The sequence below is a fragment of the Oryctolagus cuniculus genome, chromosome 7, assembly GCF_051225735.1.
Source record: "Oryctolagus cuniculus isolate XC-2025 breed Fujian yellow rabbit chromosome 7, ASM5122573v1, whole genome shotgun sequence".
NCBI lineage: Eukaryota > Metazoa > Chordata > Mammalia > Lagomorpha > Leporidae > Oryctolagus > Oryctolagus cuniculus.
This window is the reverse complement of record NC_142873.1, coordinates 128,135,763-128,157,524: the sequence shown is the minus strand read 5'-3', so window position 1 is coordinate 128,157,524 and position 21,762 is coordinate 128,135,763. Positions and strand designations below refer to the sequence as shown.

The following is a 21,762-nucleotide window of genomic DNA, read 5'->3' as shown; positions in this document are numbered from 1 at the left end:
GCGTAGTAGGTAAAGCCGCAGCCTGTGATGCCAGCATCTCATAGGGGCTCTAGTTCGTGTACTGGCAGCTCCACTTCTGATCTAGTTCCCTGCTAACGTGCCTGGGAAAGCAGCGGAAGAGGCCCAAGGGCTTGGGTCCCTGCCACCCACATGGGAGACCTGGAAGAAGCTCCTGGATACTGGCTTCGGCCTGGTCCAGCACTGGCCATTGTGGTCATCTGAGGAATGAACCAGTGGATGGAAGATTTCTGTCTCTCCTTCTCTCTATGTAACTCTGACTTTCAGATAAATAAATAAATCTTTAGTAAATAAATAAATAAACCATATTATTTAATTCTGTAATTTAGTACCACTGACTGAACACATAAGTCATATTTAAATCAATATGGGGGCCAGCACTGTGGCACAGTGGGTTAAAGCCCCATCCTGAAACACCAGCATCCCATATGGGCACCAGTTCTAGTCCCAGATGCTCCTCTTCCGATCCAGCTCTCTGTTATGGCCTGGGAAAGCAGTAGAAGATGGCCCAAGTCTTTGGGCACCTGCACCTGCGTGGGAGACCCAACTAAAGCTTCAGGCTCTCCTGACTTTGGATCAGCTCAGCTCCAACCATTGTGGCCATTTGGGGAGTAAAGCAGCAGATGGAAGACCTCTCTTTCTGTCTCTACCTCTCTTTGTAACTCTATTTTTCAAATAAATAAAAATAAATCTTAAAAAAATATGATTTCTCTCTAGATCAATATAAACATACAAATTATTGGCAATAAATGTCTCTAAGTGAATAGCATTTTAAAATTTTCAAGCATTTGATGCAGAAGTTAGGATGCTGCTTTGGACACTCAAATCCCATATCAGAGTGCCTGGGTGCCCAATTTCAGCTTCTTGCTAGTACACACCCTTGAAGGCAGCAGATGGCTCAAGTACTTGGGTCCCTGCCACGCATGTATAGGACCTGGATTAAGATACAGCCTCCTAGCCGGCGCCGCGGCTCACTAGGCTAATCCTCCGCCTAGCGGCGCCGGCACACCGGGTTCTAGTCCCGGTCGGGGCGCCGGATTCTGTCCCGGTTGCTCCTCTTCCAGGCCAGCTCTCTGCTGTGGCCAGGGAGTGCAGTGGAGGATGGCCCAGGTGCTTGGGCCCTGCACCCCATGGGAGACCAGGAAAAGCACCTGGCTCCTGGCTCCTGCCATCGGATCAGCGCGGTGCGCCGGCCGCAGCGCGCCAGCCGCGGCGGCCATTGGAGGGTGAACCAACGGCAAAGGAAGACCTTTCTCTCTGTCTCTCTCTCTCACTGTCCACTCTGCCTGTCAAAAAAAAAAAAAAAAAAAAAAAAAAAGATACAGCCTCCTGGCTTTGGCCTGGCCCAGCCCTGGTTGTTGTAGGCATTTGAGAAATGAACCAGCAGATGTGATACCTCTGTGTCTGTCTCTTTGCCTTTCAAATAAATAAATAAAATAAATAAATATAAATATGCAAAGTATCTTACACAAAAGCCATTATAACTTTTAAAAGATTTATTTTCTTTCTTTGAAATACAGAGTGATAGGGGGAGAGACAGAGAGAGAAACAGATCTTCCATATATTGGTTCAGTCTTCAAATGACCACAACAGCCAGAGTTGGGCCAGACTGAACCCAGCAGTCTCCCATATGGGAAGAAGCAGCCCAAGTACTCAGGCTACCTCTGCTGCTTTCCCAGGTGCATTAGCAGGGAGCTAGATCAGAAGAGGAGTAGCTGGGACTCGAACAAGCACTACAATATGGGATGCCAGCATCACAAGTGGCAGCTTAACCTTCTGTACTCCCAAGCCCTCACACACATTGAATTAAATTGTCCTATTTGGTTTCATTTGGAAATATAGTTGCCTCACTATAATATCAATTAACGTGGAAAAAAATTGGATACTGATTACTAGAAAGTTATTATATAATCTTATTTTATATATGTATATATAAAACATTCATATATATATATATATGTAATTTCCAATTAAGTGCTAAAAGTTAAGGGCAGACAACTTGAGGACAAAATTTCACTTTTATTTTCACTCACTAATTTAATTATGATTTCTCATAAAGCAATTAGGAAAATTAAATAACCACTTAAAGACCACTCTTTTCAAATCGACTGGAAACAATTGTTCTAATGAACTGCTACTAATGTTCTAATGAGTAAAGCAACTTGAGAGACAGAGGAAGTTGCTTTATTAAATGCAGTTAATTACCAGGAAATTAAGTCTGAGTAAGTAGAAAAAAACTCAGAGCATAGCTAAACCACAGTTAAGATAGATTCAGCATGATAATCCCTGAATCTCTTTTTGGCTCTCAGTGGTAATCTAGCAAGCTTCCAATACCCTAACAGCTGCCTCACTGATCCCGAGAAGGAAGGAAAAGCCATTACCTAAGGATGTTGGGATGAGAGAGTCTATTCATGAGCTGTACTTCTTTCAGCATATTTGCTCGGTTACTGCTCAAGGTATTCATCTTAAGAGCCATCACCTGACCCGAAGCTCGGTGGCACACCTGGAAAATACAACCGGATAGCAAAAGAGGGTCAAGGGCAGCTGCTATATTAGGTCAAAGTCTCCACATGTGAAATATCCCCAAGATGTTTCTGTACAGTTAAGATAAAACAGACATTTAATTACATCAGAGTCTCACTTCTCTTAATGAAGATAAATCAACACCACACAAAACCAAAACTGTTTCACATTGACCTGGTCAGGAAACATTAATAACAACTCGAGAAATCATGTATTTTTTATTACCCTAGAAAAAAACGAGGGAAATTTTTTAGACTAATTCCTTTTAACTTACATTGGTGAGTGTTAGGATACCAACAGATAAAAGTGTGTTTTGTGGAATTTTAAGAGTACTGTGTTTATAAGAAACTTAAACTCACATACTCAAAATCTCCACCATGAAAGTATATCTATAAGAAAAAAAGCATTGTATGTTAAATATAGAAAGAAGTCAGTAAACCTTTTAGAGTTAAAATTGTAGTAACTCAACCCAAAGCACCTTATAATCATTCACATACTTAAGTTAGATACAACAAAAACATGAGTCATACCACTTACACTGTTATCTGCACACACTGAGGAAACTCTATACTTAAAATATTCACCCTCTATAGAATTGAATCTATTTTACATGTGTAAATATTATTTTCTCATTTCAGTGCACACTCCACAGGTTTTAAAAACCATAAACTTTACTTGCAAGAAAATGAACTATTTCCACCCTCTAAACGTGGTCTTAGTAACAGCAAAATGAGACTACCAAGGGAAATATTTTTGTCTTACCCAAAGCTCAATTATTCACTGAGATGTGTGTGTTTCCTGCTGAGGAATTATGAATCAGACAGTGGAAAAATTATAAAGTCCCAAATGCATCATTACTTTCTGGTTAAAACAATTCATTTCAGATCTTGCACAACAGGGATTTGCTATGTGAAAATGTCATCATCCTAGGGACTTTAGGGGGTATTGCTTCAGTATGTTATACTTGACCAACTGAGATTTTCAATAGAAAATATGTCAACTTCAAAAAACTCCTTGAAATTATAATAGCCCCAGACATTCAACATATCTTTGAATACATGACACACATCCCAGCTTATCTTTGAATTTAAGGAAACAATTTTTCAAAGTAGCCAGACAGAAGACAGGAGTAGGGTAGGCAGAATGGAAAGAGGACACTCAGAGCCATAGGCGCTCTCATCCGAAAAACTGAGGCAGAGCATAGGTGCCTCTCCCTCTTCTCGATCACACAGTGTGATTTGGAACCCAACTCCCTTCTCAATGCAGCAGTGATTCTGCTGTCGTGCTCCTCCTGATGGATGAAAGAAAGTTAGCTTTCCTTTTCAGATCCTGCATGGGTAAGTTAATAGAAACATTTATATACAAAGAACTCACTGACAGTATTTTTCCAACTCTATTTACAAGACATTTCTGTTTTAATAAAGACTCTCCATCTGAAAGTCATTCTACTGTTATTTTTTTTTTCATTACCTGAAAATTGTCACTCTGACTTTTTAACAAAATGTTACTTTTAGGAAAGCTTGCTATTAGAAAATATGTACAATTCAGGGCTAAGCAATTTGCATCTCAAACTAATCAGAAAAAAAGTCCACTTAAATAAATGAACAAGATGCTGATGTTGACAGCTTAGTTTGTCTTTCTGCTGTACATTCTTTCTGTCCTGTCCTCTAGCTCCACCCCCAAATTCTTCTTATCTTTCAAGGCCACACCCAAATAGTCCCTCCTCTCTTATATCTTTAGTAACTATTTAATCTTTTTTTATAGTGCCTCTTAACATTTATAACACCAGATATGATTAGTATAATACTCATCACATAGTTGTATACAAAAATATCTTGTCACCAGGCCATAAAGCATCTTAAGACCAGGGTCTATATTACATTCATCTCTATCACTCAGCCATGAAAGACAAGGGTTAGAGAGCAGGGAGAGACAGATACAGGCAGAGCCAGGAGCCAGGACATCATCCTGGGCTCCCATATGTGCGCAGGGATTCAAGTATTGGAGCCATTTTTAGCTGCCTTTCCAGGCACATTTAGCAGGTAGCTGGATCAGAAGCACAGCAGCCAGGATTTGAATCAGCATTCCGATTATAGTTTTTTAATGATGGAAAAAAATTTTGCATGTGGCATATGTCCAAGACCATTTTAAAATAGCAAAAAGTAGAAGGAAATTTATTTAACAGGAGTTATCTTTGTATATAGGACTAACAATCTTTTTTCTTTTATTTTTCTTCATTTTCCAGTTCTTTATAATGTACTTGTTTTACTTTTCCACTAAAAAAAAAAACGCTTCTTAAAATTTTAATTTACATTTACTTTAATTAAAGAGTTTATGCATAAATTTTCTTTATTTTGTTTTATTTCTTTGAAAAGCAGTGTTACAGAAAGAGAGAGAGGGAGAGACAGAGAGAGATCTTCTATCCGCTGGTCTACTCCCCAAATGGCCACAATGACTAGGGCTGGGCCAAATAGAAGCCAGGAGCCAGGATCTTCTTCCAAATTTCCCACTGGAAGCAGGAGCCCAAACACTTGGGCCATGTTCTGCTTCTTTTCCCAGGCTTAATTCAAGTAGCTTCCTTGACTTCCCAAGACTATGGGGTGCCAGCTTCACAGGTGGCAGCTTAACCCGCTATGCCACAATGCCAGCCCAACATATAACTTCTTTGAAGCACATTAATATCATATAAATAAGCTAAAGTTGCTTTTAACTACCAGATAAATTAATCTCAATCTTCTGTGCCCATTCCCTCCAAAAATGATAATTTCTCTTTTCCAGACCTTTTAAAAAATGCTGACAAAAAAAAATCCTCTGACACAGAAACACTGACATATATATGGATCCAAGGATATGTGTCACATTATATCATGATTTTAAAAATATAAATATCAGTATATATCCTCTGTGCTCTTTTTATTGAAAGACATTTTGGTGATCCTTCCAAGGTAGCAGCTAAAGATCTATTCATTTATACTTTAAGCAGATTAGTGATTGCTTAGGAACTGAGAAATAGCAAAGTATAGGAAGAATGGAGATTGCCTACTTAATCTCATTTAAAATTAGTTTGTGCTGACAGCTGCACAACCTTGTAAATATAAAAAAAATTGACTTTCACACTTTAAGTGGGTGAATTGTATGGGGTATGAATTGTCTCAATAAACTTGTTTTTTACAAAATTCCTTTCCACACAAAAAGTAAAATCCCACTCAGCGTTAATGACTGAAAATGCTTCAACTTAATTTCTTTTAAGCAATATTTTATTCAATAGTGCAATATGTGATAAGAAACCAAAAATCTAGATAAGCAGTTTCTTTAAAAAAAAAAAATGATAGAGCATGGCATCCAATCTTAAAAAGAAAAGTGCTGTAGAACAGAGCTGTTCAACATACTCGGAATTCCAGGTACCCCATGGGTTCCAAGGAAGTTTCAGGAGTACACCAAAACAAATGAAAACTACAAATAGCGTTAAATAAGATTACCTAGTCACTAGAAAAGTTTGGAGAACAAAGAGTTTCTCTGCCAGCAAGATAGTTTTCTAATGATCATACCCTACTATCTCACAATTCCTCTGGACAAAATCTGAATAAGGGGAAGATAAAAGAAAGAGAATTACATAAAGGATGATCAGAAGAAAGATGGGAGCAGGCATTTGGCCCAGCAGCTTAAGCTGTCATTTGGGTTGCCTGCATCCCATATTGAAGTGCCCGGTGTGAGTCCTCAGCTACTCTGCTTTTGATCCAGTTTCTTGCTACTGCACACTCTGGGAAATAGCAGGCAATGGCTCAAGTACTTGAGTCCCTGTCACGCACATAGGAGACCAGATTAAGTTACAGCCTCCTGGCTTCAGCGTGGCCCAGTCCCAATTGTTGCAAGAATTTAGGGAGTGAAACAGCAGATTGAAGATTTCTGACTGGGGGGTCAGAGTTGTGGCATAGTGGGTAAAGCCACTGCCTGCGATACCAGCATCCCATATGGGCACTGGTTCAAGTCCTGGCTGCTGCACTTCTGATCCAGCTTTCTGCTAATGTGCCTGGGAAGGCAGCAGAAGATGTCCCCAAGTCCTTGGGCCCCTGCACCCACATGGGAGACCCAGAAGCTCCTGACTCCTGGCTTCAGTTCAGCCCAGCTCTGGCCCTTGTGGCCATTTGGGGAGTGAGCCAGAGGACAGATCTCTCTCTCCAGCCCGGCACCGTGGCTCACTAGGCTAATCTTCTGCCTGCAGTGCTGGCACCCTGGGTTCTAGTCCCGGTTGGGGCGCTGGCAGTGGAGGATGGCCCAAGTGCTTGGGCCTTGTACCTGCATTGGAGACCAGGAGGAAGCACCTGGCTCCTGGCTTCGGATCAGCGCAACACGCTGGCCATAGCAGCCATTTAGGGGGTGAACCAGCGGAAGGAAGACCTTTCTCTCTGTCTCTCTCTCACTGTCTAACTCTGCCTGTCCAAAAAAAAAAAAAAGTACTAAATTTTTTATTTATTTATTTATTTATTTTGACAAGCAGAGTGGATAGTGAGAGAGAGAGACAGAGAGAAAGGTCTTCTTTTGCCATTGGTTCACGCTGATCTGATGGCAGGAGCCAGGTACTCATCCTGGTCTCCCATGGGGTGCAGGGCCTAAGGACTTGGGCCATCCTCCACTGCACTCCCTGGCCACAGCAGAGAGCTGGCCTGGAAGAGGGGCAACCGGGACAGAATCCAGTGCCCCGACCGGGACTAGAACCCAGTGTGCTGGCGCCGCAAGGCGGAGGATTAGCCTAGTGAGCCGCGGCGCCGGCTTAAAAAATGTACTAAATATAAGCAAAAGCTACAATCACGACTGTTGTATATAAGCCACAAGTATACATGTGATACAATATTTAAAGTTTCATTGCATTTTTTATGTTTGTTTGTTTTCATCTACTCAAAAGGCAGAGTGAGAGACAGAAAGAGAGATCTTCCATTTACTGATTCCCTCCCCCAGTGCTTAGGTCTCCCACACGGGTGGCAGAGGCCCAACCACCTAAGCCATCTTCTGCTGCCTCCTAAGATGCATTAGCGGGAACATTGAATTGAAAGCTGAGCAGGCAGACTTGAATCAGCACCCCAATGTGGGGTGTGAGAATCCCAAGTGGCAGTTTAACCCTCTGTACCACAATGCGTGCCTGAGTTTCATTTTAAAATACATCAATTCACACAACCCAAAACACGGAAATTCCCCAAGAAAGCTCCCTCTGTGAAACCCCTGAAACTTCAAAAAGGTTGTAAAACCAGATAAATATAATAGGGAAAATAATGATTTGGTAAGACACGTTTTGAGAAGCTATACAATATGTAACAAAAATCATTTCCAAAGTACACAGCCCTAAGAAGCACTGCACTGTTATCCTCTCCCTCACAGACTTTTCAATGCTAGACATCTTTAAAAGAGTTGAAGGATAGGGGATGGCACTGTGTACAGCAGGTTAGACCAGTGCCTACAACACTGACATCCCATATGGGTACCAGTTCAAGTGCTCCACTTCATTTTTTTTAAGATTTTATTTATTTATTTGAGAGGTAGAGTTACAGATAGTGAGAGGAAGAGACAGAAGAAAGGTCTTCCTTCCGTTCATTCACCCCCTAAAAGCTGCAAGGGCCACGCCAATCCGAAGCCAGGAGCCAGGAGCTCCCACTTGGGGCCCAAGCTTGGGTCTTCCAGGGGCCCAAGCACTTGGGCCATCTTCTACTGCTTTCCCAGGCCACAGCAAAGAGCTGGATCAGAAGAGGAGCAGCTGGGACCAGAACCAGCACCCATATGGGATGCTGGCACCACAGGCAGAGGATTAACCTACTGTGCCACGGCGCCGGCCCCAAGGTGCTCCATTTCAAATCCAGCTCTCTGCAAATGTGCCTGGGAACGCAGCAGAAGATGGCCCAAGTCCTTGGGTCCCTGAACCTATGTAGGAGACCCAGATGGAGTTCCTGGCTCCTGACTTCAGACTGGTCTAACCCCAGCTGTTGAGGGCTTTTCAGGAGTGAATCAGAAAAGGGAAGATCTCCTAATCTCTCTCCCTCCATCTCTCTCTCTCTCTCTGTCACTCTGCCTTTCAAATGAATAAATAAGTCTTCTCTAAAGAGTGGTTCAAAGTAGGTAAGTTCTCTCCTCCTTTTCTTTCTTTTGTAAATGCCTGCAATACAGGTTCAGCTCCTTGGAATTTATATTTGGTAGATTTAGCAACTTTCTTGTTTTAGGAACCTACCTTTGACTACTGCTATTTGTTTTCCTTCCTCTCCATACCTTCCTCCAAAGAAAAGTATTTCTCAAGGTTCAATCTTTTTTTTTTTTTTTTTTTTTTTTTTGACAGGCAGAGTGGACAGTGAGAGAGAGAGACAGAGAGAGAAAGGTCTTCCTTTGCCGTTGGTTCACCCTCCAATGGCCGCCACTACAGCCGGCGCACCGCACTGATCCGATGGCAGGAGCCAGGAGCCAGGTGCTTTTCCTGGTCTCCCATGGGGTGCAGGGCCCAAGCACCTGGGCCATCCTCCACTGCACTCCCTGGCCATAGCAGAGAGCTGGCCTGGAAGAGGGGCAACCGGGACAGAATCCGGCGCCCCAACCGGGACTAGAACCCGGTGTGCCGGCGCCGCAAGGTGGAGGATTAGCCTATTGAGCCACGGCGCCGGCTCTCAAGGTTCAATCTTTACTACTCTAGTCTTTTCTGTCCATACTCTTTTCCTTGACTGTTTCTGGCATTCAAAATATCTTCAGTTTTGATGGTTAAACATGTGCTCAATTTCTAAATTACACTTTTTTATGTAAGAGTAATATTATACAATTAAGAATCTATACATTTGATCTTCCTTAACCTTATTGATTTTGAAGACTGTCTTATCCATCTGGAGCAGTTTAATTGTAAAATAGATGGTTTGATAAGGAGACACATGAACGTGCACATGTATTGCTAATGGATTTTTGTGAGGTTGGGGATGGTTCTGATCACTCTCAGAACTCACTACACTTTGAACTCCCAACTAGTGTTAGTATTAAACTGACATTTCAATCAAAGCAATGCCTCTGAAAACTGCTATCTCAGAAATGCCTAGCAAACTTTCTCCTAAACTATACCATCAGGTACATAGAGCTTAACTGTTTTCTAACATAATAGATATCAACATATATAAGTACTGTATTTTGTTAAAACAGTATCATATATTATATGTTGATGAAAATTTTTTTTCAAAGAAATTTGATAAGCAGAGAAAGAGAGAGACAGAGAGCATTCCCATTTGCTGGTTCACTCTCCAAATGCCCACAATGACTGGAGCTGGAAAAGGCCAAAGCCAAAGAAATTAATCCAAGTCTTCTGCATGAGTGGTAGGAAACCAATTATTTGAGCCATCTTTACTGCCTCCAAGGGTCTGCATTGCCAAGAAGTTAGAGTAGTCAGAGTGAGAAACCACAGCTTGGAACTGAACCCACTCACTCCAAAGTGGGGCATAGCCATCTCAATCACTAAGTCAAACACCCACTCCCAATGGAAATGCTCTCGACAGTGAGGTCTCAGAGAGGCGTATGAAGAAACACAAACACAACTAAGAAATAAAACGCAATTCGAGAAGAATCCCTTAGTGTTTATAGAATTAGGCTGCAAAAACAACCACATTTAAAGAGAATAGATGCACTCTTACATATTTCACAAATTACAATTTGGTGAGTTGAAAAAAGTATAGTCAGGAGGACAGCATTGTGTAGTGGTTAAATTCCTACTTACAATACCAGTGTCCCATATGAGCACCAGTTGGAGTCCTGACTAATTTGCTTCTGAACCAACTCCCTGTTAATGTGCCTGGGAAGGCAGCAGAAAATGGTCCAAAGGCTTGGATCCCTGCCACCCATGTGGGAAACCTGGATGGAATTCCTGGCTCCTGACTTCAGCCTGGCTCAGCCCTGGCTGTTGTGGCCATTTGGGGAGTGAACCAGCAAATGGAATTCTCTCTCCCTCTCTCTCTCTCTCTCTCTCTCTTTCCCTTCCTCCATTTCTCTCTACCCCACCCTCACCCTCACACTCTACCTTTCAAATAAATAATGAATAAACCTTAAAAAAATTATAGTCAAGTTTTGAGTACAGTTAGGACATTGATGCCAGTGTAGCAGCACTAGCATTTTGAGACACAGCATTTAAGTTCTTGGACAAAGTGATCAAACATTAACATAAAACATTTCAGAGGCCGGTGGTGTAGCATAGCAGGTTAAGCCACCTTCTGCAACACTAGTATCTCATATGGGTGCTGGTTTGAATTCCAGCTGCTCCATTTCAGAGACAGCTGCCTATTAATGCACCTGGGAAAGCAGCAGAAGATGGCCCAAGTGCTAGGGCACTTGCACCCATGTGGAAGACCCACATGAGGCTCCTGGCTTTGGCCCAGCCCAGCCTTGTCTGTTGCAGCCATTTGGGGAATGAACCAGCAGTTGGAAGATCTCTTTCTGTCTCATCTCTCTCTGTAACTCTGCCTTCCAAATAAACAAATAAATCTTTTTTTAAAAAATCCAAGAACGAAATAAATAACATTCACTTACTAAAATGTTCCCCTTACTTCCCTCAAGCCACAAACTGTTAACTCTGCTACAGATTTAGAACTTGCATGACAAACTGCATGTTTGTTAAATAATAAATGAACAACCATGAAAGCAAATAAATCAATTTTTCAGTACCAAGCAGATGGTAGATATCTGGCTGTTTTAGTTTATATGTTTACTGTTTCTTGCAGCTTGGCATTTCCAGACGTGGTACTGCCAATTTAGGATTCTACGCCAGACAGAGAAATTGAGAACTTCAGTCTATCTTATATGTGTATAACTAATTATATACTTGTCACACAAACTGAATCAGGTTGAATTGTGTAAGAAAGTCAAAATATATCCAAATTTCATTCTACCAATAGTAATAGCAACTCATAAAAGGTTTAGAAACCATTTCTTTGTTTCTTATATAATGAATCAAAATCAGATATAATCTTCCATTCTTCGGTTAGGTAGAAAAGAATTCAAACCTTAGCTGAGTGATTTACGTATTGTGTATTTAGCAAAGAATCAAATATCAGGGCCAGTGCTGCGGTGTAGCAGGTAATGCCACCCACCTGCAGTGCCAGCATCCCATTTGGGTGCCAGTTTGAGTCCTAGATGCCCTACTTCTGATCCAGCTCCCTGCTGATGCACCTTGGAAAGTAACAAAAGATGGCCCAAGTGCTTGGGGCCCTGCATCCATGTGGGAGACCCAGAAGAAGCTCCTGGCTCCTGGCTTCGGATCGGCCCAGCTCTGGCCCTTGTGGCCTTTTGGGGAGATAGAAGATTCTCTCTCCGTGTCTTTCCCTCTCTCTGTCTCTAAAACAAAATCAGCAAATCTTATATTAAGAAAAAGATAACAAATATCTTTGAATTTCATCTTGTTTATAACACTGAAGTATTATAGACATTGAATAAAACAATGTGCATAAGTCCTTAACATGGTACCTAGCACAAAGAAAAGAACAATAGATCTTAGCCGCCTATATAAAAGAAATAACAAGTAGCCCTTAAATAGGGTGTATTATGTATAGACATTATTCTAAGTGCTTTATATGTACTTGCTCATTGTATGTTCTCAACAACTTGATAAAGTGGGTACTATTATAATTCCCATTTTCTGCATGAGAAAATGGAGGCATAAAAATTAACAACTTCTATAAGGTCAGAAGGTTTATGCTTCAAGATTCAAACTAAGACCATCTAGCTCTAGAGTCTTTACACTGCCTCTCAAGGTATTCTTGTACTACTACCATTACTACTATTACAACACACACAGAAACACTTCTTCCCCCATCCTGAGATAAATATTTAGTGATTGTTCTCTGTGTAAGTCTATGATATGTACTGAAGATACAAAGATGAAACCAGTTTTTCATTTAACAGAGAAAGACAAATGTAAACATATGCCATAAAATATATTATTGTTCTGATAAAAACTCTGTATAAAATATACAGGAAGCATGAAGGAGGAAATGACTGATCATTCTATGAAAAATATGACAATGGTAAGAAAACAAGACAATCAGTCCTCAAGGGATTGACTCCATGACATCCATGATAAACCAAACCCCACTGATACTCAAGTCCTTTATATAAAATGGTGCAGTATTTACACATAATCTACTAACAATCCTCTCATATACTTTAAATCATCTCTGGATTACTTACAACACAGTACAATGCATATGCTACACAAAAAGTTGCTGCTTTCTTTGGGAAATAATGACTAAATAAAAGTCCGGACAAGTTCATTACAGATACAATTTGTTTCCAAATATTTTTAAAGCCCATGGATAGAGAAATGACTGTAGGGGACCCAGCTATTTCATTCCTAGGTATATAACAAAAATTAATGAGAACAGATATTCAAACAAATATTTGCACATGAATGTACACAGTAGTATCATTCATGATAGCCAAAAGGTAGAAAAAATTAGATGTGGGGCCGGCACAGTGGCATAGCGGGTAAAGCTGTGGCCTGCAGTGCCAGTGCCAGTATCTCCTATGGGCACCAGTTCATGTCCAACTCCACTTCTCATCCAACTCTTTGCTATGACTTGGTAAAGCAGTAGAAGATAGCCCAAGTCCTTGGGACCCTGTAACCACGTGGGAGACCTAGAAGAAAATCCTGGCCCCTGCCTTTGGATCAGCGCAGCTCTGGCTGTTGCAGCCATCTTGGAAGTGAGACAGCAGACAGAAGACCCCTCTCTCTCTCTCTCTCTCTGCCTCTGCCTCTCTGTAACTCTGCCTTTCAAATAAATAAATATTTTTTAAAAAAGAAATAATCAGATGTACATCGATAGACAAATATATAAATAAAATGTGGTATTACTTACACTTTTGAATATTATTGGGCCATAGAAAAGCATGAAGTACTAATACATGCTATGAAGTAGATGAATGCTGAAAATATTATGCTTGGGGCCGGCACTGTGGTGTAGCAGGTAAAGCCGCTGCCTGCAGTGCCAGCATTCCATATGGGTGCCGGTTCAGGTCCCCGCTGCTCCACTTCCAATCCAGCTCTCTGCTATGGCCTGGGAAAGCAGAAGATGGCCCAAGTCTTTGGTCCCCTGCCCCCACATGGGAAGACCGGGAGGAAGATCCTGGCTCCCAGCTTTGGATCAACGAAGCTCCAGCCATTGCAGCCAATTGGGGAGTGAACCAACGAATGGAAGACCTCTTTCTCTCTTTCTCTCTCTCTGTCTCTCCTCTCCCTGTTTAACTTTCTCTCTTTCAAGTAAAAATAAATAAATCTTTAAAAAAAAGAAAGAAAATATTATGCTAAATAAAAGAAGCCAGCCACAAAATGTCTTATACAGTATGATTCCATTTATATAAAATACCCAGAATAAGCAAACCCTTACAACAGGAAGTAGTTTAATGACTGCCAAGAGCTGGGGGATAGGAAGGATAGAGAGTGACTATGAGTACAGAATATTTTTCAGCATAATAAAAGTATTCGTAAATTAGATTGTGGTGATATATATAACTTTATGAATGTACAAAAAACCACCAAATTATTTATATTAAAAAGGAGAATTTTACAGTATGTGAATTATTTCACAGTTAAACCATTATTTAAAAATTTTACATTGAGGCTGGCGCCATGGCTCACTTAGCTAATCCTCCGCCTGCGGCACCAGCACCCCGGGTTCTAGTCCCTGTCGGGGCGCTGGATTCTGTCCCAGTCGCCCCTTTTCCAGGCCAGCTCTCTGCTGTGGCCTGGGAGGACAGTGGAGGATGGCCTAAGTGCTTGGGCCCTGCACCCACATGGGAGACCAGGAGGAAGCACTTGGCTCCTGGTTTCGGATCAGCACAGCGCGTTGGCCATAGTGGCCATTTGGGGGGTGAACCAACAGAAGGAAGACCTTTCTCTCTCTCTCTCACTGTCTAACTCTGCCTGTCAAAAAAAAAATTTTACATTGATATTTTATTTTATAACTCCAGGTATTATAGTTTTCAAAATATATATTACAATATTACAATATTACAAAATATATATTACAATATAGTTTTCAAAATATATATTACAATATATATTACAAAATATATATTACAATATTACAATATATTACAATTTATCTCATTGGTTATTTTTGTTTGTTTGTTTGTTTTTATTATTTTTTGACAGGCAGAGTGGACAGTGAGAGAGAGAGACAGAGAGAAAGGTCTTCCCTTGCCGTTGGTTCACCCTCCAATGGCCGCCGCGGCCGGCGCGCTGCGGCCAGCGCGCCGCGCTGATCTGATGGCAGGAGCCAGGTGCTTCTCCTGGTCTCCCATGCGGGTGCAGAGCCCAAGCACCTGGGCCATCCTCCACTGCACTCCCTGGCCACAGCAGAGAGCTGGCCTGGAAGAGGGGCAACCGGGACAGAATCCGGCGCCCCAACCGGGACTAGAACCCGGTGTGCCGGCGCCGCAAGGCGGAGGATTAGCCTAGTGAGCCGCGGCGCTGGCTTGTCATTGGTTATTAAAATTACTTGAATTCTGACAAGATATAGGATGCTGGCATCATAGGTGGAGGCTTAGCTTGTTGTGCCACAATGCCATCCCAGATTTTCTATTTGAAGAATGAAAAACCATCTTTAGCAAGGTCCTAATGATCTTTATTGTAACAGCATGTGAATTAGTAGTCCATGAGTTATAATTAGAATAATCTGTCATTTAATTACCAAAATTATTGCTTAAATTATCATTTTAAACAACTGTATTTAGCTCTATAGTTATAGATAGTTATAGTTTTTCTGATCCCTCTCCCTGCTAATGCAACTGAGAAGCAACTGATGATGGCTCAAGCACTTGGGTCCCTGCCATTCACATGGGAGACCCTGAAGGAGTTCCTGGCTCCTGGCTTCAAACTGGCTTAGACCTAGATGTTTGTGCTACTTGGGGAGTGAACCATTGGGTAGAAGATCTCTCTCATATCCTGCCTTTCAAATAAATAAATAAATAGTTTTTTTAAATAATGAAAAAGAGGAATATATTGTAACTGTAAAGAGGGAAAGCATTTTTCTTAACAATTTTATTTGACTAAGTTTGGATTAACTTTATAGATTAAAAATCCTTTAGGGCCAAAATATTAGTTACTAGGTGAAATGTATTTTATTTAAGAGACAGAGAGAGATCTTTTGTCTGCTGGTTCACTCCCACCGAGTGAAGGTCCTCATAATCTTTATTATGGTGGGCTAGACCAAAGCCATGAGCCAAGAACTCACCCTGGGTCTCCCTTGTGGGTGGCAGGGATCCAACTACTTGAGCTACCTGCTGCCTCCCACGATGCACAATAACAGGAAGCTGCAATCAGGAGCAGACCTGCAGCTCAAACCCAGGTACTCCACTACAGGATTTAGGTGCCCCAAGCAGTGTCTTATTCACTGCACCAAACACTTGGCTCTCAATTATTCTAAAGGAATGAAAACAAGGTACATAAATCCTCACTCAGTGTAAAGTCATCCATCAATCAACTTTCTTTTGCTATACAGGGCAACTAAAAGTCCTTAAGTTACCTACATAATTTGTATCCTCCACACCAGAAGTCAAATACTTCCTTTTATTGCCACTGATACACTTTTTATTTAACCTGACCTTTAAAGCTCTGTAATCATCTGTACTTTGTAATCAAAGATAGAAACTAATCATCAACTAGTTGTGCACTATCGCTATTAGATCAGGGGTTGGCAAACCTTGTCTGTAAAGAGGCAAGTGGTATATATCTCCAGCATTAAGGATCATATGTTCCCTGTTCCAACTACTCAATTTACCAATTTGCCACTGTAGAACAAAAGCAACCATAACACATTAACAGGGGCAGGTGTTTAGCTCAGTGCATCCTGCATCCAACATCACAGTGCCTGGGTTTGAGCTCTGGCTCTGCCTCCCAGTTCCAGTTTCCTGTTAACATGAACCCTAGGAGGCAGCAGGTGATGGGCTCGTGTAGTTGGATCCCTGCCACCCATGTAGGAGACCTGGATTGAATTCTAGACCCATTGTAGGCTGGTGCCGCGGCTCACTAGGCTAATCCTCCGCCTTGCAGCGCCGGCACCCCGGTTTCTAGTCCTGGTCGGGGTGCCAGATTCTGTCCCGGTTGCCCCTCTTCCAGGCCAGCTCTCTGCTGTGGCCAGGGAGTGCAGTGGAGGATGGCCCAAGTACTTAGGCCCTGCACCCCATGGGAGACCAGGATAAGTACCTGGCTCCTGCCATCGGATCAGCACAGTGTGGTGGCCGCAGCGCGCCGGCCACGGCAGCCATTGGAGGGTGAACCAACGGCAAAAGGAAGACCTTTCTCTCTGTCTCTCTCTCTCACTGTCCACTCTGCCTGTCAAAATAAATAAATAAATAAATAAAATTTTAAAATAGACCCATTGTAGAAATTTGGGATGTGAACTAGCAGATAGGAGCGCATTCTCTCTCTTTTATCTCTCTCCCTTTCTCTCTAGCTCTCAATAATTTTTTAAAAATAAGCAATAACCCAACAAAATTCTTAAGAGGAAGAATAAAATGAAGCTGCAATGATTCAATTATAATAGCAGTGTGTACGGGGATATAAATAGACAAGTCAATGGATGAAATAAAGTCCAAAAGTGGTCAAAAATACATTGGAAATGGCTGGCACTGTGGCCCAGCAAGTTAAATCACCACCTACAATGCCAGCATCTCCTATCAATGTACTGATTTGACTCCTGGATGCTCCACTTCCAATCCATCTCCATGCTAATGTGCGGGGAAAACAGTGCAAGGTGCCCCAAGTGCCTGGTCCCCTGCCAACCAGGTAAGAGATCCAGATGGGGAGTTCCAGATTCCTGGCTTCAGCCTGGCCCAGCCTCGGCAGCCGTTTGGTGAGTGAACCAGAGGACGTTAGATCTTTCTCTCTCTCTTTCTCTTCCTCCTTCTTTGAAACTTTGCCTTTCAAATAAATAAATATTTTTTAAAAAATAATGAAATTTAGTATAGAATAAAAATGGTATTTCAGATCAGTGTGAAAAACATATCAATGTAAGTGTACTTCAAAAGGTTTGCAGAAAATGGACTTGAAAAATGTTTATTTTGATAAAAAAAATTTTGAAATAAGGGAATATGAGGATTTCTTCAAAAATCACATGGATAATGTGCATAAATTTTTTAATAGATTAAATTTTTTTTAGAAACTAATGTTTATTTTCCATAAATCTCATTTCTATTTTACTTTACAGACTGTGAAGAGCAGCTTAAGACCACTCAATGGGGCCAGCGCTGTAGTGCAGCAGGTTAAAGCCCCAGTCTGTGGCACCGGCATCCCATATGGGTATCAATTCAAGTCCCGGCTGCACCACTTCCTATCCAGCTCTCTGCTATGGCCTGGGAAAGTAGAAGATGGTCCAAATCTTGGGCCCTTGCACCCCCGTGGGAGACCCAGAAGAAGCTCCTGGCTCTTGGCTTTGGATCAGTCGGATCAGCTCCGTTCTGACCATTGCAGTCATTTGGGGAGTGAACCAGCAGATGGAAGATCTCCCTCTCTGGCTCTACTTCTCTCTGTAACTCTCTTTCAAATAAATAAAATAAATCTAGGCCGGCGCTGTGGCTCACTTGGCTGGTTCTACGCCTGTAGCGCTAGTACCCTGGGTTTTAGTCCCGGCTGGGGCTCTGGATTCTGTCCTGGTTGCTCCTCTTCCAGTCCAGCTCTCTGCTGTGGCCTGGGAAGGCAGTGGAGGATGGCCCAAGTGCCTGGGCCCTGCACCCCATGGGAGACCAGGAGGAGGCACCTGGCTCCTGGCTTCAAATTGACACAGCGCGCCAGCCACAGTGCACCAGCCGTGGCGGCCATTTGGGGAGTGAACCAGCGGAGGGAGGACCTTTCTCTCTGTCTCTCTTTCTCTCATTGTCTAACTCTGCCTGTCAAAATAAAATAAAATAAAATAAAATAAATCTTTAAGGAAAAAAAAAGACCACTCAATGGTCGTTCCTACCCGTTAGATAGACTGAGCAGACCATCTTCAGTGGTGGGTTGCTGAATAGGCACAGAGGATATCTGCATGCCTTTAGAGCAATCTGTGACCTCAGGATAAGTAGCAGTAAGCTCAGGAGCTGGGGCAGCCCATTCACCCTGAAAGTTCTCCTTGTCCACAGTTTTTTCAGTGGTGGCCTGTTCCTTTTCAATGTCTTCAGGATCTCTGTAGAGGTAGAGGTCAGGCATGACCCACTCCCATGGGTGTTGCTGGGAGACAGTACCATACATGCGCAGAACATTCTGGGCCAGCATCTACCACATCAGACCCACAGAGTAAGCTCCCTTGTTGTTACATGGGATGGCAATGTCCACAGAGTGCAGAGAAGAGTCTTTGTCACATAGAGCACTGGTAGACCAGTTCAATAAGATGCCTCTGTGAGAGGCTGGTGGTCAGCACTACAATTAGTAACTAGCAGAAGACATGGCTCCCAGAAGGGTGCCTGCATCCAGCTGGTGAAAGTCTCAGCCATGAGGTGGCCAGCAACAGGAGCAGCTGTGGGCACCATCATGGCTCAGCCTGTTAACCTCCCACTTGTGATGCTGACATTCTATATCAAAGCACTGATTCAAGTCCCGGCTACTCCATTTCCCATGCCACTCCCTGCTAGCATCTGAGAAAGTAGCAGAAATGTGGCCCAAGTGCTTGGGCCCCTGACACCCATGTGGCAGACCAGGGTGGACTTTCTTGCTCCTGGCTTTGTCCTGGCCCACCTCTAGCTGTTGCAGCCATTAGCGGAGTAAACCAGATGAAGGAAGGGCTCTTTCTGTGTCTCCAGTGGCAGCAGCAAACTTCAGTACAGCACTCTGGCAGTGCTCCTGGAGGATGCAACACTGGCATCAGCTGGGGCTTCAATAGCAGCAATGGCACAGGCCATCAAAAGAAACTTCCAGGGGCCAGCGCTGTGGCTTAGTGGGTTAAGCTACCACCTACCATATGGGCGCCGGTTCAAGACCCAGCTGCTCCACTTCCTGTCCAGCTCTCTGCTATGGCCTGGGAAAACAGAAGAAGATGGCCCAAGTCCTTGGGTCCCTGAACCCATGTGGGAGACCCAGAAGCAGCTCCTGGCTCCTGGCTTTGGATCGGCGCAGCTCCAGCCATTGCGGCCGATTGGGGAGTGAACCATCAGATGGAAGACCTCTTTCTCTCTCTCTCTCTCTCTCTCTGCCTCTCCTTCTCTCTCTGTGTAACTCTGACTTTCAAATAAAATAAATAAATCTTAAATCTTTAAAAAAGAAACTTCCAGGTCGGCGCCGCGGCTCACTAGGCTAATCCTCCGCCTAGCGGCGCCGGCACACCGGGTTCTAGTCCTGGTCGGGGCGCCGGATTCTGTCCCAGTTGCCCCTCTTCCAGGCCAGCCCTCTGCTGTGGCCAGGGAGTGCAGTGGAGGATGGCCCAGGTGCTTGGGCCCTGCACCCCATGGGAGACCAGGAAAAGCACCTGGCTCCTGGCTCCTGCCATCGGATCAGCGCGGTGCACCAGCTGCAGCGCGCCGGCCACGGCGACCATTGGAGGGTGAACCAACGGCAAAGGAAGACCTTTCTCTCTGTCTCTCTCTCTCACTGTCCACTCTGCCTGTCAAAAAAAAAAAAAAAAAAGAAAGAAAGAAAGAAAGAAACTTCCAGGGTCCTCTTAAAATTTATGATGTAGATGCCAACATTTTTCCTTTTGTAGATGTCCTGTTCCATTTGGAAGTCAAGGTTAGTGCCATCTATCTGAGTTCTCGCTAGAAGGAACTTGAGGACATCCTCTTCCTTCATTTGCAGGAACTCAAGGGCTCCAGACATTGTGACAGCTTCCCTTTAAGTTACATCAGGGATCAGTAACAATGCCATATGGATCCCTTGTTGGATAGTACAGAAAGCAGATTTCAAAATATTTTTGCATCAAAATAAACTTGTCTTTTAATTCCATTTTCCATGCATTTTTTAATACTTTAGATTTTTAAAAATGTATTTGAAAGGAAGAAAGCAAACACACAGTGGGGGGGGGGGTGTGCTTGAGAGATAGAGAGAAATAGAGAAACAAATAGCGTTGTTCCATCTACTAGTTAATTTCCTAAATGACTGTAACAACCAGGGCTGGGCTAGGCTGAAGCCAGAAGCCCAAAACTCAATCTAGGTCTCCCTCATGGGTGGCAGGGAGCCAAATACTTGAGTCATCTGCTGCCTCTCAGGATGTGTACTAACAATAAGTTGTAATTGGAAACAGTCCCAGGACTTGAACCCATGCACTCCATTATAGCATGTGTGCCTTCCAAGCAGTGTCTTAATTGCTATAGCAAACACCTGTCCCTCTGTAAACTTTCTGAAGTACCCTCATAGATCATAAATGTTGCTGGCATAACAGAGTAACCATCTAGAAAAATGAATTCTAGATAGAGAAAATATTTAAATATTTTTAAATCATAAGTTATTTTAAGGGAAATCATAAGTTATTTTAAAAATTGCTAAATTTTTTAAATTACTTATTTTTGAGAGGCAGAGACACACAGAGAAAGACAGAAAGAGAGCAAGCTCCCATCTACTGGCCCACTCCCCAAATGTGCATAATGGCCAAGCTTGAGTCAGGCAAAGGGCAGGAACTGAGAATTCAGTCCAAGTCTCTCATGCAGGTAAAGGGATCCAACTGCTTAAGCCATCACTCACCACCTCCCAGAATGACCTTTAGCAGGAAGCTAGAATCAAGATCATAGCCAGGACTTGAACCCAGGCACTCTGATATAGGATGCAGGCATCCTAGACAAGCATTGTTAACTGTTAAGCCAAATGTTAGCTCCAGAATTCAAAATTTTTGTACCAAAATAAATATCTTTTCATTTCATTTTCCACAGACTTTTTTAAAATATTTATTTTTTGAAAGTCAGAGTTACACAGAGAGAGGAGAAGCAGAGAGAGTGAGAGAAAGAGAGGTCTTCCATCCTCTGGTTCACTCCCCAGATGGCCACAACGGCCAGAGCTGTGCCAATCTGAAGCCAGGAGCCAGGAGCTTCCTCTGGGATTCCCACACAGGTGCAGGGGCCCAAAAACTTGGGCCATCTTCTACTGTTTTCCCAGGCCATAGCAGAGAGCTGGATCGGAAGTGGAGCAACCAGGTCTTGAACCGGTGCCCATATGGGCTGCCAGCGCTCCAGACTAGGGTGTTAACCCACTGTGCCACAGCGCCAGCCCCTCCACAGACTTTCTGAAGTACCTTTGTACATTCAAAATGCCAAGGAAAATAA

General features: G+C 42.9%; 1 protein-coding gene across 5 annotated transcripts in view; it reads right to left on the bottom strand.

Annotated features, from left to right (window-relative positions):
- The window catches only part of TESK2 (testis associated actin remodelling kinase 2), a 162,982-nt gene that overhangs the window by 96,647 nt on the left and 44,573 nt on the right, over positions 1-21,762 (bottom strand). For all 5 annotated transcript variants that reach the window (XM_051857854.3, XM_089300764.1, XM_051857852.3 and 2 more), the window contains exon 3: positions 2,400-2,521. In XM_051857854.3, coding sequence (XP_051713814.1) covers positions 2,400-2,521 — 122 coding nt within the window. The remainder of the gene's footprint in view (positions 1-2,399; positions 2,522-21,762) is intronic.